General features: G+C 45.7%; 3 protein-coding genes across 4 annotated transcripts in view; 2 read left to right on the top strand and 1 right to left on the bottom strand.

Annotated features, from left to right (window-relative positions):
- Positions 1 to 79: 79 nt before the first annotated feature.
- Positions 80 to 7,422, top strand: sar1ab (secretion associated, Ras related GTPase 1Ab). Its single transcript, XM_024425157.2, has 7 exons — positions 80 to 268; positions 1,610 to 1,682; positions 1,929 to 2,048; positions 2,182 to 2,247; positions 2,388 to 2,491; positions 5,141 to 5,272; positions 5,832 to 7,422. The coding sequence occupies exons 2-7, from the start codon at positions 1,625 to 1,627 to the stop codon at positions 5,946 to 5,948; spliced, it is 597 nt and encodes a 198-aa protein (XP_024280925.1). The 5' UTR covers positions 80 to 268; positions 1,610 to 1,624; the 3' UTR covers positions 5,949 to 7,422.
- A 167-nt stretch (positions 7,423 to 7,589) lies between these two features.
- Positions 7,590 to 11,563, top strand: tysnd1 (trypsin like peroxisomal matrix peptidase 1). Its single transcript, XM_024415922.2, has 5 exons — positions 7,590 to 8,448; positions 8,577 to 9,175; positions 9,564 to 9,694; positions 10,476 to 10,661; positions 10,973 to 11,563. The coding sequence occupies exons 1-5, from the start codon at positions 7,966 to 7,968 to the stop codon at positions 11,173 to 11,175; spliced, it is 1,602 nt and encodes a 533-aa protein (XP_024271690.1). The 5' UTR covers positions 7,590 to 7,965; the 3' UTR covers positions 11,176 to 11,563.
- A 3,583-nt stretch (positions 11,564 to 15,146) lies between these two features.
- LOC112247198 (testican-2) overlaps positions 15,147 to 20,107 on the bottom strand; it is a 77,859-nt gene continuing 72,898 nt past the window's right edge. For both annotated transcript variants that reach the window (XM_042299064.1, XM_042299065.1), the window contains 2 exons: positions 19,285 to 19,422; positions 15,147 to 15,453 (listed from right to left, as the gene is read on the bottom strand). In XM_042299064.1, coding sequence (XP_042154998.1) covers positions 15,317 to 15,453; positions 19,285 to 19,422 — 275 coding nt within the window. In that variant the 3' untranslated portion in view covers positions 15,147 to 15,316. The remainder of the gene's footprint in view (positions 15,454 to 19,284; positions 19,423 to 20,107) is intronic.

Here is a 20,107-nt window from a genome sequence, read left to right as displayed (position 1 = left end):
CTGTATGGTTGTGCGTGCGAATATAAATTCTCATTCGAGATGGCATGTGTATTTTTCTATTTGAAAAATATCAACTGTGTTTTGATTCGAGATTGAGTTCTTTGTCTCAGAATCTAATTACAGAAACGTATGGGATCGTATTTTGACACGTGATTTTCCCCCCCAGTTCTTACGCATTTCCGGTGAACTGTCAAATTTCGACCTGTCATCCACGGAGAAAGCCTGGACCAAAAGTAACAGTACGGAGTGTTAGAACCACTGACACAAGGTAAATTGTTGAAATATTTACCTTCAGTAGTTACATGAAAATCATTATCTAGTAGATATTTGTTTATCATAAAATCAGGCTAGCATGTTTTTAGTTTGATCGTTTGGGAGTGGGCTGTAATAATTGCGAACTATTCAGCCTAGCCTACTCGGTTTGTTGTTTAACTTCATATTGCTGTTTAATTCAGCAACTCTGATGTTGCAACTTTTCAGTCACAGACCGAATTGCAATATGGTGTCAACAACAGTATAGCTAGGATACTGTGTAATTAGCCAGTTCCATTGTAACAATTTCAGTTATAATGTATAGCACGTCTTTAGTCAATAAAACTACCAATCTTACTCAATAACCGTGTATTTTATCATAGCTGGGCAGCTATAGGTTAACTCTTGTATTCGTTTTTATAATATTCACACAGCAAGTTAGTAGACACTGTCAAGAAAGTGACAGGTGCTCCATGACAGCCCCGGACGTGTCAAATGTCATCTGTAGCCACAACTTGTTCATAAAAATAGTCTGAGTACTATGATCAGTTTAGAGGTCTTCTCGGGTCCAAAAAGTTGGACCTGAAATGACCGAGGACAATCAGACCAGGACCTGACGACAATCAGACCTAGACCCGACCCGATTGACAAAACAAATCATGTTTATCAGCCAAGTTACTCTTCTGGTTAACAAATAGATCTTTATATGTTGGCTAAGGCTTCTATAAGTCAATAAGTGAACCTTTATTAGCGTAAAATAAATATGCTATAAGCTATGCAGAGCCGTGGTCCACTCAGGTCTATCAGCTGTCATTACATAGACTTGAGGTTCCCAGGTCGGGTCTCAGGAGACATGAATACCTCTCGATCAGTTAGCCAGCTCCCTGTTAGTGTGAACGGGCTACAGTTTGTGGTAGATGTATTATTTTCCTTCACTTTTCTCGCCTTGGCACAACAACTGGGAGCAGTTTGCACATACCAAAGAGGTAATCCGGGGTTGGGAAAACAAGTTTGAACAATTGAGCTTCAGTATTGAAGGTTAAATAGCCATGACTAGGTCTATTGCGCTGTGTGATTTGTGATTTTCACTACAAAATTGTATTTTATCACGTGTGTGGAGGGTATTCTCTGTTACTTATTTCATACTCATTCCTTTCAATCTGTTACCCAGATTTTAGCAGAGATGCATATTTAGTTTCCTGAAAAAAAGAACCACCAGACAGCTCAAGACGTGTGCTGAGATATGTAAAAAAATATATATGCATATTTTTTCGCATAGAATTACTCAATGATCATGCCTCTAGAGTGCAGGAAAAAGCTGTTCAGGTGTTTAAAACCTCTAACCATTCTGTTTCAGGTGAAGACAACAGACATGTCCTTTATATTTAACTGGATCTACAGAGGCCTCAGTGGTGTGCTGCAGTTACTAGGTACAGTTAAAAAGTAAACCATTAAATCATTAAAACTAACTACTGGAGAAAAATGAATTACTTACTGAAGATTGAGACTTTATTTCTGAGTGTACCTGTATTTTGACCCTCATGCTCTACCAATAACTGCATTTCATAATATGGTCAGATCAGGTATTCAATCCCGTGTCATATTTTCATCAGCATATTTTACTACATTACATCTGGTGGTAAATAAACTGTCTCTATTCTTGTCTCTCCCTCTAGGTTTATATAAGAAGTCTGGGAAACTGGTGTTCCTTGGTTTGGACAATGCTGGGAAAACAACGCTACTGCATATGCTCAGAGATGACCGACTGGGACAGCATGTGCCAACACTACACCCCAGTAAGACATGGAGGATGTTCAGACACCTTGCTCACTTACTTATGGCTGTCTGTTGTTGTCTTAAGTGCGCTCATCGAATGACCCTTATCTGGTGGTTCCTCAGCTAGTCTATTTGTCTGCCTCTGTCCCACAGCATCAGAAGAGCTGACCATTGCTGGGATGACATTCACAACATTTGATCTTGGTGGTCACACACAAGGTACACATTAGAACTCAAACTGTATGCACACTGTGCTTTCTCTAATGGTCAAGTCTTGAAACCTTCAGGTGATACGGAGGCTTAAGTGGCAATGAGAGGTCACCTGTGAACAATGAAACTGCTTTGATTTTCACTCACAGCCAGGAGAATCTGGAAGAATTACCTCCCAGCTATAAACGGTATAGTCTACATGGTGGATTCGGCAGACCATGAGAGACTACAAGAAGCCAAAATTGAACTGGATGTACGTAAGTCATCACCACCCCCCACCCCCCAACACACAAAAAAAACATTCCACAAAGAATACAAATAGTAGTGTTTCAGTTTTTCCCATTTGTTTACACACTAAAACTGGCCCATGAGGCACAATGAACCAAACCTGTAACTCATTTAGCAGAACTATACACCAAATCTGCAATACTACTGGCACGTTTAGCTTTACACCCAGATTGCAATTCTATAACAAACATTAGGCCAAACACAACACACAATTCTCTACCTTTGGCACAATCTTCACAAATCAAATCAAAATCAAATCAAATTTATTTATATAGCCCTTCGTACATCAGCTGATATCTCAAAGTGCTGTACAGAAACCCAGCCTAAAACCCCAAACAGCAAGCAATGCAGGTGTAGAAGCACGGTGGCTAGGAAAAACTCCCTAGAAAGGCCAAAACCTAGGAAGAAACCTAGAGAGGAACCAGGCTATGTGGGGTGGCCAGTCCTCTTCTGGCTGTGCCGGGTGGAGATTATAACAGAACATGGCCAAGATGTTCAAATGTTCATAAATGACCAGCATGGTCGAATAATAATAAGGCAGAACAGTTGAAACTGGAGCAGCAGCACGGCCAGGTGGACTGGGGACAGCAAGGAGTCATCATGTCAGGTAGTCCTGGGGCACGGTCCTAGGGCTCAGGTCCTCCGAGAGAGAGAAAGAAAGAGAGAATTAGAGAGAGCATATGTGGGGTGGCCAGTCCCCTTCTGGCTGTGCCGGGTGGAGATTATAACAGAACATGGCCAAGATGTTCAAATGTTCATAAATGACCAGTATGGTCGAATAATAATAAGGCAGAACAGTTGAAACTGGAGCAGCAGCACGGCCAGGTGGACTGGGGACAGCAAGGAGTCATCATGTCAGGTAGTCCTGGGGCATGGTCCTAGGGCTCAGGTCTTCCGAGAGAGAGAAGGAGAGAATTAGAGAACGCACACTTAGATTCACACAGGACACCGAATAGGACAGGAGAAGTACTCCAGATATAACAAACTGACCCTAGCCCCCCGACACAAACTTACTGCAGCATAAATACTGGAGGCTGAGACAAATAAAATCTCTTGTGTGCAAATGAAAAGCAACACTGTTCAACAAGCTACGGTAAATTACCAATTGATCACATTCACTCTTAACATGTGCAAACACTAAATGTTCACTTTGCAATCAGACGTTTTGGTATGGATAAAAAGTCCACAGGTGAGTACTCCTGTGTTTGGAGAATAATGGATGCAAACTTGGCAGAGAGAGGTAGAGGAAGACTAAGAACAAGGAGAGTAATATCTGATGAAATTCTGGCGACTGTGGTGGACCATGTGGTCGACCATGGTTTGACCTTGAGAGAGGCTGGGCAGAGAGTGCAGCCCAATCTGAACCATGGTTTGACCTTGAGAGAGGCTGGGCAGAGAGTGCAGCCCAATCTGAACCATGGTTTGACCTTGAGAGAGGCTGGGCAGAGAGTGCAGCCCAATCTGAACCATGGTTTGACCTTGAGAGAGGCTGGGCAGAGAGTGCAGCCCAATCTGAACCATGGTTTGACCTTGAGAGAGGCTGGGCAGAGAGTGCAGCCCAATCTGAACCATGGTTTGACCTTGAGAGAGGCTGGGCAGAGAGTGCAGCCCAATCTGAACCATGGTTTGACCTTGAGAGAGGCTGGGCAGAGAGTGCAGGCTAATCTGAACCATGGTTTGACCTTGAGAGAGGCTGGGCAGAGAGTGCAGGCTAATCTGAACCATGGTTTGACCTTGAGAGAGGCTGGGCAGAGAGTGCAGACTAATCTGAACCATGGTTTGACCTTGAGAGAGGCTGGGCAGAGAGTGCAGCCCAATCTGAACCATGGTTTGACCTTGAGAGAGGCTGGGCAGAGAGTGCAGCCCAATCTGAACCATGGTTTGACCTTGAGAGAGGCTGGGCAGAGAGTGCAGCCCAATCTGAACCATGGTTTGACCTTGAGAGAGGCTGGGCGAGAGTGCAGGCCAATCTGAACCATGGTTTGACCTTGAGAGGCTGGGCAGAGAGTGCAGGCCAATCTGAACCATGGTTTGACCTTGAGAGAGGCTGGACAGAGAGTACAGCCCAATCTGAGCCGCTTCACCGTAGCATCCATCATCTGGATCGTTCCAAAATGAGAATAGGTACAGTATGTACTGCAGACATTGGCTCTACAACTTTTACTACTTGACAGTAGTACAACATAATGCACAGTGAAGACTGTCGATTCCAATACACACTAAGGGGAAACAAAGTAAATGTTTAATGTATTACTGTATGTATGAAATTGGGAGCAATACTACTTTGTAACATGTTTATTGTATACTGTTACTGTGTGTGTCTCATTTGTATGCAGAGTTTCATTTTGAGCAGGGAGTACATGAGTTTAATTGCTGTGTTTCATTTTGAAAGATGTCTGTGGGGTTTGGAGAAGATGGCTAACTGTTTTGTGGTTAGAGTTTTGTGTACCTGCGATTTAGTTTCAGCAAACTTGTGTTAACCATTGGGAAAAACTGTAAATAAGCAGCCTATCCTACACCCAGTAGATATTGTATGGCTAAATGCTAACCAATACACCATTGCTTTTCACTGATGAGCGGGGCATTAAACTGACACTCTACATTCTCTTTCCAGGCGCTGTTAACAGACGACACCATCTCCAACGTGCCTGTACTTATCCTGGGGAATAAGATCGACCGTCCAGAGGCCATCAGTGAAGACGCACTCAGAGGGATGTTCGGGCTCATTGGACACACTACTGGAAAGGTAGGGAGGAGAGCAGGTCGATCTTTGTCACGATTCTTGCCCTGGAGGCAGAACTGAGAGATTTCTGCTAGATGGCCCAGCTGCAAAGTCGACATAGTAAAAATTCATGAAAAAAAAGTGCTTTCTAGTCTTAATTTAAGGTTAGGATTAGGTTTGATGTCTGTGTGGCTGTGATAGCTAGTGATGACTCTGCAGAGCTGCCTCCAGATCAAGATTCATATCAAGATTCAATAAATGCCAACCTGCAGGAAGAGAGAGGCTTACTGTTAAATGCACCCCACATGGTTTACCCTCTAAAGCAGCAGCCTCCAGAGAAACTGACATCTGATGAAACCAATTCAAGGTGGTGGCCTACAGAGATAGGCAGAGGGGTCTAGTCTTGACAATGACTAGATTGGGATGACAAATGTATATTTAAAGTACAGTTACCATCCACTTAATTATGGTAGTTAATTATGCTAACTCTGTAGTCTGGCCTTAACTGCAACACAAAGGAAAAGGTTGGAATGGAGGTTCATCTTTACTTGTCTCTTCTGTCTGCGTGTGTATCTCTGTTCAGGGTAATGTGTCACTGAAGGAGCTGAACCTGAGGCCCATGGAGATCTTCATGTGCAGTGTTCTGAAGAGACAGGGATATGGAGATGGTTTCCGCTGGCTCTCACAGTACATTGACTGATCTATATATCACTCCCATCTTATCTCTCTTTTGCCTGATTCACACGATAGAGCTAACCTGAACCTTACTGGGTGGGCTTCATCATTTGTTTTCTAATTGTCCTTTCCAGTATGGTTCCAGTAACTATGATCGATGTGTAATGCAGGCCAGCAAGGCTCAATAGTGTGAAAAGGAAGAGTATTTGTTTATCAACTGTTTTGTATGCACAAGACAGATCACATCTACCTGCTGGAAAAGCTATCAACTGCTAGCATTCATTGTAATTTTTGCATTTGAGTGTGCCCTCAGTAAGGAAATATATTTCTAAGAAAAATGTACTTTTATTGATAAACTTTCAGTATTTTTTGTTGTAGCCCCGGATATGCACACCTCATTCTACTCATGGAGGCTTGATGATAAATTGACAAGTTGAATCAATTCTGGTTTGTTTGGGGCTACAATAAAAATATGTGCTGTTGGGGAAACACTGAGCTATTAAAATATTCAGGCCTAGTGATTGTTTGATAACCCTCTAACAGTTGAACCCATTGATAATTGGTCGTCTGAGCCCTATGTAGTGAATTCAAACTTCCTTGTCTAAGCCAAGTATCAACCTGCAAACCCAAGATTTCGTAGTTTACACATTTCGTAGTTTTCAATTATATATTATCGGTTACTTACTGGTGGTGAACATTTAAGGATACCTCATGTCTGTCAAACCATTCTTATTAATATGATTAAGTTAGTTAGGGAATCCCCTCTATGTTCGGCAACGTTACCTCTACACTTATAGGGTAGGACATGCCATCGCTTTGAACCAGTTCCTAACCCCGGTTTATTTTTAAATCGGTGGCATTTGATTACAGAGGAGTGCTTATTGGTGTAACAGTTCCGCGTTTTCTTTTCACCATTGCTGATGTTGCCTTCCGGCGTAATATAGGCCTGGGTTCAAATAGTATTAGAAATATTTCAAACACTTTGTACTTCTGGGACTTTTCTGTTGGTTCCATTGCAACAGGCAAGCTCAATCAAGCACAGCTGGAGTATTTTACCAATGAGGACAAAGTTGTCAAATGAATGTTTTTGATCGATCAATTCAAGTTGAATCACTACCAACTGATGCCATGAATGTGACTACAAGTGCATTATCACTTTTTATTTATTAATGCTTGTTTGTAATACAAAGGTGCAGTATTTTGTAATACCAGGGTTTTATTACAACCACGTTGTCAGTCACAGACGATGTATGTCATTTTAACTACCAGTACCTACCTACTGTATCGATGGTTTTTGTTACTGTAAAATAAGTACTTGGTGATTATTGGCTGCTCATAGCTATAATATGAGGGTACTTGTGTGGTACTGAAGAATATAGGCTTTGTAGGAAATACACTATATGTGAGTGCAATAGATAGAGGGTACTTTTTATCCTTTTTGTACATAATGTGAAATGATTCTGCATGCCCTCTTATCAAAATAAATATTTTGGACAATCCATTAGTGATTTTTTTGTTTGTTGCATTTTATGTTCTACAATCCATGATCTATGACACATTTACTGTTGGTTCTACTTGGACTACAATGAAACCGGAAACAGCTGGAGAAGCGAAAGCCAATCACGTAATGATTCAAGGTATCATTACACCCCCTTTTCCTTCTGGTCCAATGAGAGGAGATTCGGAAGTAGCGTGCAGCATCAAGGTCGATGCATTAATATTGTTTGTGTTAAATTAGTAATCATATATATTTTGCCTGTTGGATGATAGGATATGATCGATATTTCTGGATGTCATTCTGCAACGCCATCCGCATCATAAGGTTTTTGAATATGTTGTCGTACTTTTAAACTCTTTCCTGGTAGGTGGAAGTCGATTAGCTTCATTGGCACAAAGTTCATGTTAGCTAGTTAGCCAGGGGGTGTATTTATTACGCATATTCTTTTACAAAACGTTTCTTAAACGGAACGACACGGGGAGGGATCTACCTGCATTTGACCAATAGAAACTCTCGTTTTTACACCCCAGCTACTGACAACGAAATGGAGTCGACTGAAAAAATGTGTTGCGTGGTCACGGTGTCTGAGTCGTTTTCTGATCAGAAATCTGTAAGCTGTAGTGGAGTCATCCTGAACTCACAGACTAGTCTCGTGCTCTGCAATGGTCTTATCTTTTCTCGCTTTATGAATGACAAGGACGCTTTCTCTTCAGATCACCGGGTCTTGCTACCAGACAGTTTCAGTGGAAAACTCCAAATTAGCCTAAACATCCATGAACAGCGATATTTGGACATAAACCAATGCGCATACCAGTCATGCACCGTCGCGGAGAGCAACAGCACCTCGCGGCATCAACACCAAGCGACAGCACAGCTGCTGATGCTCGCTAACTGTTTGGAGTTCAAGAGTGCTTTCGAGAAGATCTTCAAAGAGTCTGATAAGTGGAGTTTTTACGGTGGGGAGGAGGATGATGATGCAGAGATGGTTAGGGATTCAGAGTTTCTGAGCTGGTTTGCTGTACTCAAGGTACCAGACAGTTGGAATGTGTAACCTGCTTGCAGTCATGTGTTTTCTTTACAGTATTTTCATTGTTACCATTTAATGCTGATAGTCTAATGATCTGTATCTTGTCTTTTCATACAACAACAACAAAGGTACCAGCTTTGGCCAAAGCGTCAAACGTCAGCTTTGGAACCATACCATGGGCAACCAGCTCCACTCTCCGGAAAGGATGCGCGGTCCTCGCCTGCGGCTCTCCCTTCGGCGCCTTCTGCCCCGATCTCTTCATGGGCACACTAAGCAAGGGTATCATCAGTAACCTGTCCGGGGAAGGTAACGCTCTCATTCTCACTGATGCCCGCTGCCTGCCCGGTACAGAGGGAGGGGGGCTTTTTGTGCCCCACGGAGACCGAACGCTCCTCGTCGGTTTGATCGTGTCCCCCTTGTGCTGGAAAGCCAGCGAGTGGATTGGGCTGACGCTTGTGTGCTCGCTCCAGATGATTCTGAGGAACATCACACAGTGTGTGAATATTTGCAATCCACACCAAGAGATCCACCACATGCAGGAGCCCACAGACTTCTTTCTAGCCTTACAGAGTGAAACTGAAACTCAGACGTACCCCACAGTGGCCTTAGTAGACGCTGGACAATTCTGGGGCTCTGGGGTTCTGGTTAGTCCGCGGTTGGTGGTCACCTGTCGACATGTTGTCAATGGAAAACCTGTTGTCACCTTGAGATTCAACACCAATGACAGGTAAGATTCAACACCAATGACAGGGACCATGCTGCCATTTTACTCACCTGACCTATCTGCATCTCGCATAACATTCAGTGATTTTGAAGATTCAACACCAATAATGGTTACTATTCTGTATGCATCTCGTAGGAAGTTCATTAATGCTGAAGCTTCATGTATGCAAGTGTAGTGCAACCTCTGCCAAGAGGTCATGTCCTTCATGGTACGGAAGATACAGGGTTGATGGTTAAAGTTTCACTTAAGCTGGTTTCCAAGAGAAATCCAGGGCAAACATAAAAAAGTAACATTTGTTCCATACCAGCATGAAGATGAAAGTAGTCCACACAACACTATCCAGATCAAAGTGAAGGCTCTGTTACTTACGTTCCTTTCTTCCTCCCCATAGGTTTCATGCCGTGGTGAGTGATGTCCTGTACTCCACCAAGGCATCGTCTCCCTATGATGTAGCCGTGGTGCAGCTAAGACACCTTCCCCCGGAGGTAGTCGTGTCACGCTTGGCCACATCGTTTACACCAGGTAGGCATGATGTCACTGTCACATTGACTCCACTATGTGTACTCTTTCTTTCTTCACAAGAGGATAGCCAGTGGAGGATGGGCCTTTCCTCTGAGTCTGGTTCTTCTAAAACTGCCTGAAAGGAGGAAACCTCATCTTGTCATTGTGCTTCTGATTGGTCTACTAAGCCGGGTTACTGTAAAAAATATATTTTTCTTTTGTTTGAATTTTACCCCTTTTTCTCCCCAATTTTCATGGTATCCAATTGTTGTAGAAGCTACTATCTTGTCTCATCGCTACAACTCCCGTAGGGGCTCGGGAGAGACGAAGGTTGAAAGTCATGCGTCCTCCGATACACAACCCAACCAGCCGTACTGCTTCTTAACACAGCACGCATCCAACCCGGAAGCCAACCGCACCAATGTGTCGGAGGGTACACTGTGCACCTGGCAACCTTGGTTAGCGCACACTGCGCCCGGCCCGCCACAGGAGTCGCTGGTGCACGATGAGACAAGGACATCCCTACCGACCAAGCACTCCCTAACCCGGACGACGCTAGGCCAATTGTGCGTCGCCCCACGGACCTCCCGATCGCGGCATATTACGACAGAGCCTGGGCGCGAACCCAGGGACTCTGATGGCACAGCTGGCGCTGCAGTACAGCGCCCTTAACCATTGCACCACCCGGGAGGCCTTGTAAAAAATCTTTGATGTAAAAAGGGCTTTATAAACTAAATGTGATTGAGATAATCTCGAAGGTGACAGGGTGCCGTTTGAGATGTCTCCTCGTCTCGCTCCGTAGGTGAGGACGTGGTGGTGGTGGGTTACGGAGCTTTCGGCCAGCGTTGTGGTCCCTCTCTGACCAGTGGCATCCTGTCCAGGGCCATCGGCTGTCATGGCCAGGCTGTCATGCTGCAGACAACCGCTGCAGTGCAGGCAGGGGCCAGCGGAGGAGCTGTGGTGCGGGCAGGATCAGGAGAGCTGCTAGGTAAGCCATGGATGGAGTTAGTCAACCCTACTCTTGGAGAGCTACTGGGTTTGTAGGCTTTAGTTCCAGCCCTGCTCTAAAACACCTGATTCAGGGTCAAGGCCCTGATGAACAGCTGTGGCTGGAACAGAAGCCTGCAACTGCAGATTTTGAAAGAGTGATACTGTTTTCTTAACAGTGGGGGGCACTGGTTGACCATAGAAAATATGACAGGACAGCCATTCATTAACAGTACTGTGTCTAATGCCACATTTCAGACCCTTCTCTCTCTAACCCAAACCTTATGGCTGATTGTCCTTATTGTATTCCAGGTCTGGTTTCCAGTAACACCAGAGACTTTTCTGCCAAGGTAACCTACCCTCACCTGAACTTCAGTGTCCCAATGACTGTCTTGGAACCGTTGCTACGGCGATATACCCAGGAGGGCGACATTGGTGTGTTCCGGGACTTGGATACGACCGATGAGGGAGTCAGGAGGGTGTGGAGGCTACAGACTGCTCAGAGCAAACTGTGACTAATCACACACACAGACTAACTTCTGTCAGGCAATAACTTTCTCACTTTTCTATTACCTTTTTTTTAAGGTTCTACTAATATCAGTTTGAAATGTGAGAACGTTTATCTACCGTCACATCATTTCTTAGGCTTGCTAACACCAGCCTTTCTAAGTCCTTGACCGTCAGCCAGACTAGTCTTGTCTCTCCTCAATGTTACAATACCACCGTAACATGATCACCACGAGTGGACCAGAGCTGACTAACGTTCCATCTTTGAAGTACTGGTATTTGAAATGGGTTGATTTTAGTACATACATGATTCATTCATACTACTGTCTGAGCCACTGAAACTGTCTTCTTGTGTAACAGATTGTTCTCAGACAATAAAGATCTTATATGATAGGATTGATAATGACCCATCTTGTTTTTCCCCCAATGTCATACACACAGGTACTTATCTTATAAAACGAGCTATAGTGAGTCTTCACAGACTATGTCTACAGATTAGTACCGAACACATTCAGCGTTTTCCACCATGTCATCTCTGTTTTCATACGGTACCCATCTCAAGGATAAATTCCTACTATTACAGTAAAGCATCAAAATTAAAACCATTGCATGGATCCCTTAATAATTGTCAGATTTACAGCTGGTGAAGTTGCTCCCGGCCGGGCGAAGAAATCTGATGTTGCACAGACTGATTGGTCCCTTTGGGTAGCTCAGAGGAAAAAGCTGCCAAGACCCCTTTTCACACATCTGTTATTCTCGCCCTTGCACTCAGAGAGAGGAGCTTATAGATGTCAGACCTGGGTTCAAGTACTATTTGAAATAATTGCAAACACTTTGGCTGGGCTTTATTGAGCTTCCCCGATGCAGTGAACAAATATAGTTCATCTGGCACGCAAGGTAGGCTGGAGCAAACGTTCAACGTTTTTGAAAGATTTCAAATAGTATTTGAACCTGTTGTAGACGCTTTGAGGTCACACTTTATTAGGGCCCACTAGTCCTACGACAAAGCGCCACGGTTGTTTGCTAGCCTCCTATAGATGTAAGCCTCAGAAGCTGCAGAAAAAGGTTAGGAGGAATGGAAGTGAACTGAACTGCTGGACACAACAGTCCAGAGTGGACAAAAGACCAAGGAGAGGATAATCGCTCGTCCACAGATTCACGTGTAAACGGGAAGTGACAACTTCGCAAGAATTTTACTTCTGGGAAACCAAGATTAAGGAGAAGACAGTATGACAGAGGAGTATGGTGGCCTGGTAAGGCCACGTAGAACCAATGTATTTTATTATTAAACACAATGTTGATCCACAGATGACACTTGTCAATCAAGCAGTACTGTCTGCCAGTATCTCAAGGCATTAGCAATACAGGAATAATAATAATAATAGTCGCAAATCTGTCTTCAGACACACTTATTCACATTTAGGACTGTAGAGTGAGAAACTTTATTTTACTAGACTTGATGAGACAGAGAACTACTGTCACAGATGAGCTGAAGCATACGGGATGGAATGGGGATAGTTCAATTATGCAATAGAAATACAATGAGTATAAAGTGGATTCCTCTACTCCTCCCCTTCTGCACTAATTTGAAAGCACTGGGTTGGTGAAAACAGTAAGCAAAAGCCGAAGGAAATTGACTTTTATCTGTCCAGTTCTTTCATATCAGTGCAGAGAAAGAAGGAAATTAAGGATAGGAACCAATGGTAGGAAGCCACTTTTGACTAATTGAGAAGCACCCAAAAGCATCTCCAGTTCCTAACATGAGCACATAACCTCCAGCTGCTTCCTGCCTTTAACTTTAAATGTTCAGCTGCTAAAAACTTCTCCAGGAGAACGTTGTCTTGCACATACAACAGAAAAAATAAAGATATTCACAAGAATTTAGGACACATTTCCTGACTGGTCAGACCACAGTTTCTAGTTTGATATCCCACATTGTCACCCCTCCTCCTCTTCTCCAACCCCCCACTGTCCCACCCTCCTCTCCAATTCCCCACCATCCCCACTCCTCTCCAACCCCTCACCGTCCCCACCCTCCTCTCCAACCCCCCACCGGCTCCTCTCCAACCCCCCCCCCCACCACCCCCTCCTCACCATCCCCACCTCCTCCTCTCCAACCCCCACCATCCCCTCCTCTCCAACCCCCACCATCCCCTCCCCTCCAACTCCACACCGTCTCCTCTCCAACCCCCCACCGTCTCCTCTCCAACCCCCACCATCTCCTCCTCTCCAACCCCCACCATCCCCTCCTCTCCAACCCCCACCTCCTCCTCTCCCCCCCACCATCCTCCTCTCCAACCCCCACCATCCCCTCCTCTCCAACCCCCACCATCCCCTCCTCTCCAACCCCCACCATCCCCTCCTCTCCAACCCCCCCACCGTCTCCTCTCCAACCCCCACCATCCCCTCCTCTCCAACCCCCACCATTCCCTCCTCTCCAACCCCCACCATCCCCCCCTCCAACCCCCACCATCCCCTCCTCTCCAACCCCCACCATCCCCTCCTCTCCAACCCCCCACCTCCCCCCACCACCCCCCCTCCTCTCCAACCCCCACCTCCAACCCCCACCTCCTCCTCTCCAACCCCCACCTCCTCCCTCTCCAACCCCCCACCCCCACCTCCTCCTCTCCAACCCCCACCCCCCACCCTCCTCTCCAACCCCCAATCCCTCCTCTCCCCCCACCTCCTCCTCTCAACCCCCAACCCCCACCACCATCCCCTCCTCTCCAACCCCCACCATCCCCCCCACCGTCTCCCTCCCCCCCAACCCCCACCGTCTCCTCTCCAACCCCCACCATCCCCTCCTCTCCAACCCCTACCATCCCCTCCTCTCCAACCCCCACCGTCCCCTCCTCTCCAACCCCCCACCTCCTCCTCTCCAACCCCCACCATCCCCCCAACCTCCTCTCCAACCCCCCCCGTCTCCTCTCCAACCCCCACCCCCACCTCCTCCTCTCCACCTCCTCCCCCCCCACCTCCTCCTCTCCAACCCCCACCGTCTCCTCTCCAACCCCCACCGTCTCCCCTCCAACCCCCACCGTCTCCTCTCCAACCCCCACCATCCCCTCCTCTCCAACCCCTACCATCCCCTCCTCTCCAACCCCCACCGTCCCCCTCCTCTCCAACCCCCCCCACCATCCCCTCCCCTCCAACTCCACACAGTCTCCTCTCCAACCCCCACCCTCCTTTCCAACCCCCCCTACCACCCTCTCCTCTCCAACCGCCTACCACCCTCTCCTCTCCAACCCCCTACCACCCCTCCTCTCCAACCCCCACCCTCCTTTCCAACCCCTACCACCCTCTCCTCTCCAACCCCCCCCTACCACCCTCACCCTCTCCAACCCCTACCACCCTCTCCTCTCCAACCCCCCACCTCCTCCTCTCCAACCCCCCCCCCCCACCTCCTCTCCAACCCCTACCACCCCCCCCCACCCTCCTGTCTAACCCCCTGTCCACCTCCTCCCCTCCAACCCCCACCTCCTCTCCAACCCCCACCGTCCCCACCTCCTCCCCCTCCAACCCCCACCGTCCCCACCTCCTCCTCTCCAACCCCCCACAGTCCCCACCTCCTCCTCTCCAACCCCCACCGTCCCCACCTCCTCCTCTCCAACCCCCACCGTCCCCACCTCCTCTCCAACCCCCACCACCTCTCCAACCCCCCCCACCGTCCCCAGCTACTCTTCTCCAACCACCCCTTCCACTTCTCCAACCACCCACCGCCCCACCTCCTATCCAAACCCCACGTCCCCACCTCCTCCACTCCAACCCCCACCTCCTCCAACCCCCCACCGTCCCCAGCTCCTTTTCTCCAACTACCCAACCTCCCCACCGTCCCCACCCTCTCCAACCTCCCACCGCACCCACCCCGCTTCTCCAACCCCCACACCCCTCTTCTCCCACCGCCCCACCCCCTCTTCTCCAACCCCCACCGCCCCACCCCTCCACTTCTTCAACCCCACACCCCTCTTCTCCAACCCCCACCCCACAATTTTTTCAATTGTGTCCATCTCTTCAGGTTTCCAGGATCATTATTTGTGTGTGTGTTGTGTGTGTGTGTGTGTGTGTGTGTGTGTGTGTAAGAGAGAGAGAGAGAGAGAAGTTGAGATGCTCCGGTAGTAATGTTGGACTAGCTAGACTTCATTGTTTTCTTCACCAAATATATCCTTCATCATCTGCCTCTCCCACCTCTCCTTCCTCCTCCTCTGCATTCTCCTCCGCTTCTTTATCTTCCTCATCCTCCCATCCGACCCCACTGCCAAAATCACCTGAATATGCCACCGCCTCATCTGGAGAAGAGTGAGAGAGAGAGAGAGAGAGAGAGAGAGAGAGAGAGAGAGAGAGAGGTGAACTAAAGGGCATGTGTTTGACGTTGTCTGTGTTTTAATGGCTGTTTCTGAACCCTGCCGCAGGAACCATTCTAATCAGCAGCAGGTTCCGTCCAGCCAGACAACCATTTTATCTTGAAATACTTTTCTCACAGCGACAAGCGGTTCTTTAGAGTGCAAATAATCCCTGACTTGAATGTGGCACTGCATATACTCACTTCTTAATCCCCACTGATGCATATCAAAGTAGTGGAGGTATATGACTTATTCATTTTTATAATTTAGCAGATGCTCTTATCCAGAGCGACTTACAGGAGCAATTGAGGATAAGTGCCTTGCTCAAGGGCACATCAACCAATTTTTCAGCTAGTCGGCTTGGGGATTCAAATCAGTGACCTTTCGGCTACTGGCCCAACGCTCTTAACCACTAGGCTACCTGCCGCCCCAATTAGCCATTATGTAGTACAATAGAGAAATCATGCACAAAGTAGTGGAATATCATCTGCAGGCAGCAAGAGCGCGCAGCTCACAACTGGTTTTGGCATGGAGCAGCTCACAACTGGTTTTGGCATGGAGCAGCTCACAACTGGTTTTGGCATGGAACAGCTCACAACTGGTTTTGGCATAGAGCAGCTCACAACTGGTTTTGGCATGGAACAGCTCACAACTGGTTTTGGCATGGAGCAGCTCACAACTGGTTTTGGCATGGAACAGCTCACAACTGGTTTTGGCATGGAGCAGCTCACAACTGGTTTTGGCATGGAGCAGCTCACAACTGGTTTTGGCATGGAGCAGCTCACAACTGGTTTTGGCATGGAGCAGCTCACAACTGGTTTTGGCATAGAGCAGCTCACAACTGGTTTTGGCATAGAGCAGCTCACAACTGGTTTTGGCATGGAACAGCTCACAACTGGTTTTGGCATGGAGCAGCTCACAACTGGTTTTTGGCATCACAAGATGGAACAGCTCACAACTGGTTTTGGCATGGAACAGCTCACAACTGGTTTTGGCATGGAACAGCTCACAACTGGTTTTGGCATGGAACAGCTCACAACTGGTTTTGGCATGGAGCAGCTCACAACTGGTTTTGGCATGGAGCAGCTCACAACTGGTTTTGGCATGGAGCAGCTCACAACTGGTTTTGGCATGGAACAGCTCACAACTGGTTTTGGCATGGAACAGCTCACAACTGGTTTTGGCATGGAACAGCTCACAACTGGTTTTGGCATGGAACAGCTCACAACTGGTTTTGGCATGGAACAGCTCACAACTGGTTTTGGCATGGAGCAGCTCACAACTGGTTTTGGCATGGAACAGCTCACAACTGGTTTTGGCATGGAACAGCTCACAACTGGTTTTGGCATGGAACAGCTCACAACTGGTTTTGGCATGGAACAGTTTCACAACTGGTTTTGGCATGGAACAGCTCACAACTGGTTTTGGCATGGAACAGCTCACAACTGGTTTTGGCATGGAACAGCTCACAACTGGTTTTGGCATGGAACAGCTCACAACTGGTTTTGGCATGGAGCAGCTCACAACTGGTTTTGGCATGGAACAGCTCACAACTGGTTTTGGCATGGAGCAGCTCACAACTGGTTTTGGCATGGAGCAGCTCACAACTGGTTTTGGCATGGAACAGCTCACAACTGGTTTTGGCATAGAGCAGCTCACAGAAGAACGTCATCGGTAGCCGGGAAAGACGTTTCAACTTATGATATCTACCAGTAAATGCTAACTATATTTTTATTTATTCAACTAGGCAAGTCAGTTAAGAACAAATTCTTATTTACAATGACGGCCTACCCCGGCCATACCTGGATGACGCTGGGCCAATTGTGCACTGCCCTATGGGACGTCCAATCACGGACGGACGTAATACGGCCTGGATTTGAACCAGGGACTGTAGTGACCCCTCTTGCACTGAGATGCTGTGCCACACGGGAGTCTCAGGCAATAATGTGTATGCAAACCAGGTATTGAAAAAGTTTGGTCCGAAGTCTTGGTTAGTCGGCTATTTGTGATGTGCAATTAAGCCATCAGGGGCGTAAGGATGAGTGAGCCTGGGTGGACACAGGCCCACCCACCGGGGAGCCAGGCCCTTCCAGGCCCACCCAATCAGATTGAGCAAAAACTAAAAAATTATACATTATTATTAGAAAAAACACAGTTCCACTCACCAGATGATAATTTGAAACAACCCTTTCCTGCAGTCAATTAACAAAAGTGCCCTCTTTGGCCTCATGGGTGGAATGTTATTCATATTATTTCATAATTAATACATATATATATATATATATATTAAACAGATGAAAATCCAGTGTTTCTATGTCAAACAGTTTTGTTATATTTCAGTCTTCTGTGATGTATATAAAGTGTAATATTGGGATGCAAACTAAAAACGGAATACATTTCAACTCTATATCTGACATGGTACAGGTGTCTTATTTTTTAAAGTCCATAACCATGTGTGTGAGGTGGATACTTTAGTTTCAAAGTAGATTTGTTTAAGACTACCAAGAACCACACTGTGTCTGAGGTGGATACTTTAATTTCAAAGTAGATTTAAGTAGATTTTACTGCCCACTGCAGTAAAAGGTTAACTTCTTGTTGAAAGTTATTCTTGAAAAGGGAGAAGCTAACAAATTAGCAACAACATCCTCTTCAATAACATCTGCTGCAGCCGCTGTAAACTAGCCTACAACAAAAGATAGCTAGATAGACCGTGGGAGAACTACTGCGACTGTTGGCTTTTGAGAAGGCAGAAGTTTCCATATGTTTTTTTGTAAAAACAGTCCCACCCATTACAAGTCTCTATTGGTTTATTCCACTGTCACTCAAATGTTGCTCTTCAACAGTTGAATGGCAAATGCCTATCTATCTATCTATCTATCTATCTATCTATCTATCTATCTATCTATCTATCTATCTATCTATCTATCTATCTATCTATCTATCTATCTATCTATCTAGCTGATGACCTAACCAATGGCTGACTTAGCTAGCTAGATTTATCTCCCCAGAGAAGACCAAAGAAAAATCTTGATTGGATCTTTTTTCTTTTCAGTTATAACCCTTTCCAACAAAAAACAAGGGATTAAATCAGAACATCATTGAAAATAATAATGCCATAAAAATGATCATTGTTATTATTATTATTTTATAAATCCTTAGCTTTCTCTGAAGGCATAGATGGCCCTCATAGTTCCCCACTGTGTTTGGGTTAGTAATAGTGGCTCTATTTTCCCTCAGCATGAATTTTTTTCACCATTCTGAAATGTCTAAAGAATCCAGATGTTGTTCTGAAATATGAACACAGAAATACTGGACATTTTGAACTCTTATTATGGTGGTGATTTTACAAAATGACAATCATGGTCTTGAATTGGACTCGCATTTTTCTGGTCTCGGTCTTGATTCAGTTTCAGACCCCTTGTCCCCCTCCCAGTCTTGGTCTTGCCCCAGACTCTATTTGCTCCGGTCTTGGTCTTGAATCGGTCTCGCTTTAGGTGATCTCGAACACAACACTGCGAATTACTTTAAGTCGTTCTGGAAAAGAGCGTCTGCTAAATTACTCAAATGTAAAAATAAAATAAAAATGTATGTGTTGGAGTACAGACTGTATGGGTATCAATACTGATTGTGTGTGGTGGTCTGTAGCCTACTAAGTATGTGAGTTGGGTTCTATACTGAGTGTGTGTGGTGGTCTGTAGCCTACTAAGTATGTGAGTTGGGTTCTATACTGAGTGTGTGCCAGGGGGTTTCAGAAATTGAACCCTGATTGTCTCTTACCACAGTCGGGGTTGCCATGGATTCTGGAGCTGGCTAGTTCCCCTCCCTGTTGGTCGACACACCAGCATTCTCTCCTGGCCTGATCACACTGCAGCTTCCTGTAGTATCCATCCTCATTACAGCTAGGGATAAACAAGCCTGACACACACAAAGAGGATTTTACATATGGAGGCACACATGTTTTTAGATAGAATACATATATCAAATCAAATGTTATTTGTCACATTTGCCGAATACAACAGGTGTAGGTAGACTTTACTGTGAAATGTTTACTTACAAGCCCTTAACCAACAATGCAGTTCAACAAATAGAATTAAGAAAATATTTACTAAATAAACTAAAGTAACACAATAAAATAACAATAACAAGGCTATATACAGGGGTATCAGTACCGAGTCAATGTGCGGGGGTACAGGTTGTTGTTTGTGATGTTAAATTATCATAGCCTACTATGTTACAGTTAAAATAATTAGTGTTTGTATTACAGACTATTAATTATCCTATGGTTTGATTAATTTAAGAAAACATTTAGTGGTTTGTATTAGAAGATAGGGAAAAAAGCTAATTGTCACATGACTGTAGAAAGGAACTGCAGTTTTGGATCTTGATAGTCAAACAATAGACCTGCAAATCACTGGGATGCTAATAACCCCAAGATGTTGTACAAATAGAGCACCCTTTTCCTCAGCAGTCATTCCTTTCTGAGGAGGTCCCCAAGAAGGAGCTACAATGGAAACTAACTTTGGAACCCAAGTTTGTCCTCTGTGCTTAGAAACAGAATCCTGGTGCATGGGGGCTATACTTACAGAAAAGAACGAGATCT

This window comes from Oncorhynchus tshawytscha, linkage group LG16, assembly GCF_018296145.1.
Source record: "Oncorhynchus tshawytscha isolate Ot180627B linkage group LG16, Otsh_v2.0, whole genome shotgun sequence".
Lineage (NCBI taxonomy): Eukaryota > Metazoa > Chordata > Actinopteri > Salmoniformes > Salmonidae > Oncorhynchus > Oncorhynchus tshawytscha.
The sequence above is the reverse complement of the archived record's forward strand: the minus strand, read 5'-3'. Positions and strand labels throughout refer to the sequence as shown.

Excerpts from the sequence above, each read along its gene's own strand:
- tysnd1 (XM_024415922.2), top strand. The coding sequence starts at position 7,966 with ATGGAGTCGACTGAAAAAATGTGTTGCGTGGTCACGGTGTCTGAGTCG. Across the intron at positions 9,176-9,563 it reads AGATTCAACACCAATGACAG|GTTTCATGCCGTGGTGAGTG; the intron begins GTAAGATTCAAC and ends TCCTCCCCATAG. Across the intron at positions 10,662-10,972 it reads AGGATCAGGAGAGCTGCTAG|GTCTGGTTTCCAGTAACACC; the intron begins GTAAGCCATGGA and ends ATTGTATTCCAG.
- sar1ab (XM_024425157.2), top strand. The coding sequence starts at position 1,625 with ATGTCCTTTATATTTAACTGGATCTACAGAGGCCTCAGTGGTGTGCTG. Across the intron at positions 1,683-1,928 it reads TGGTGTGCTGCAGTTACTAG|GTTTATATAAGAAGTCTGGG; the intron begins GTACAGTTAAAA and ends CTCTCCCTCTAG. Across the intron at positions 5,273-5,831 it reads TTGGACACACTACTGGAAAG|GGTAATGTGTCACTGAAGGA; the intron begins GTAGGGAGGAGA and ends ATCTCTGTTCAG.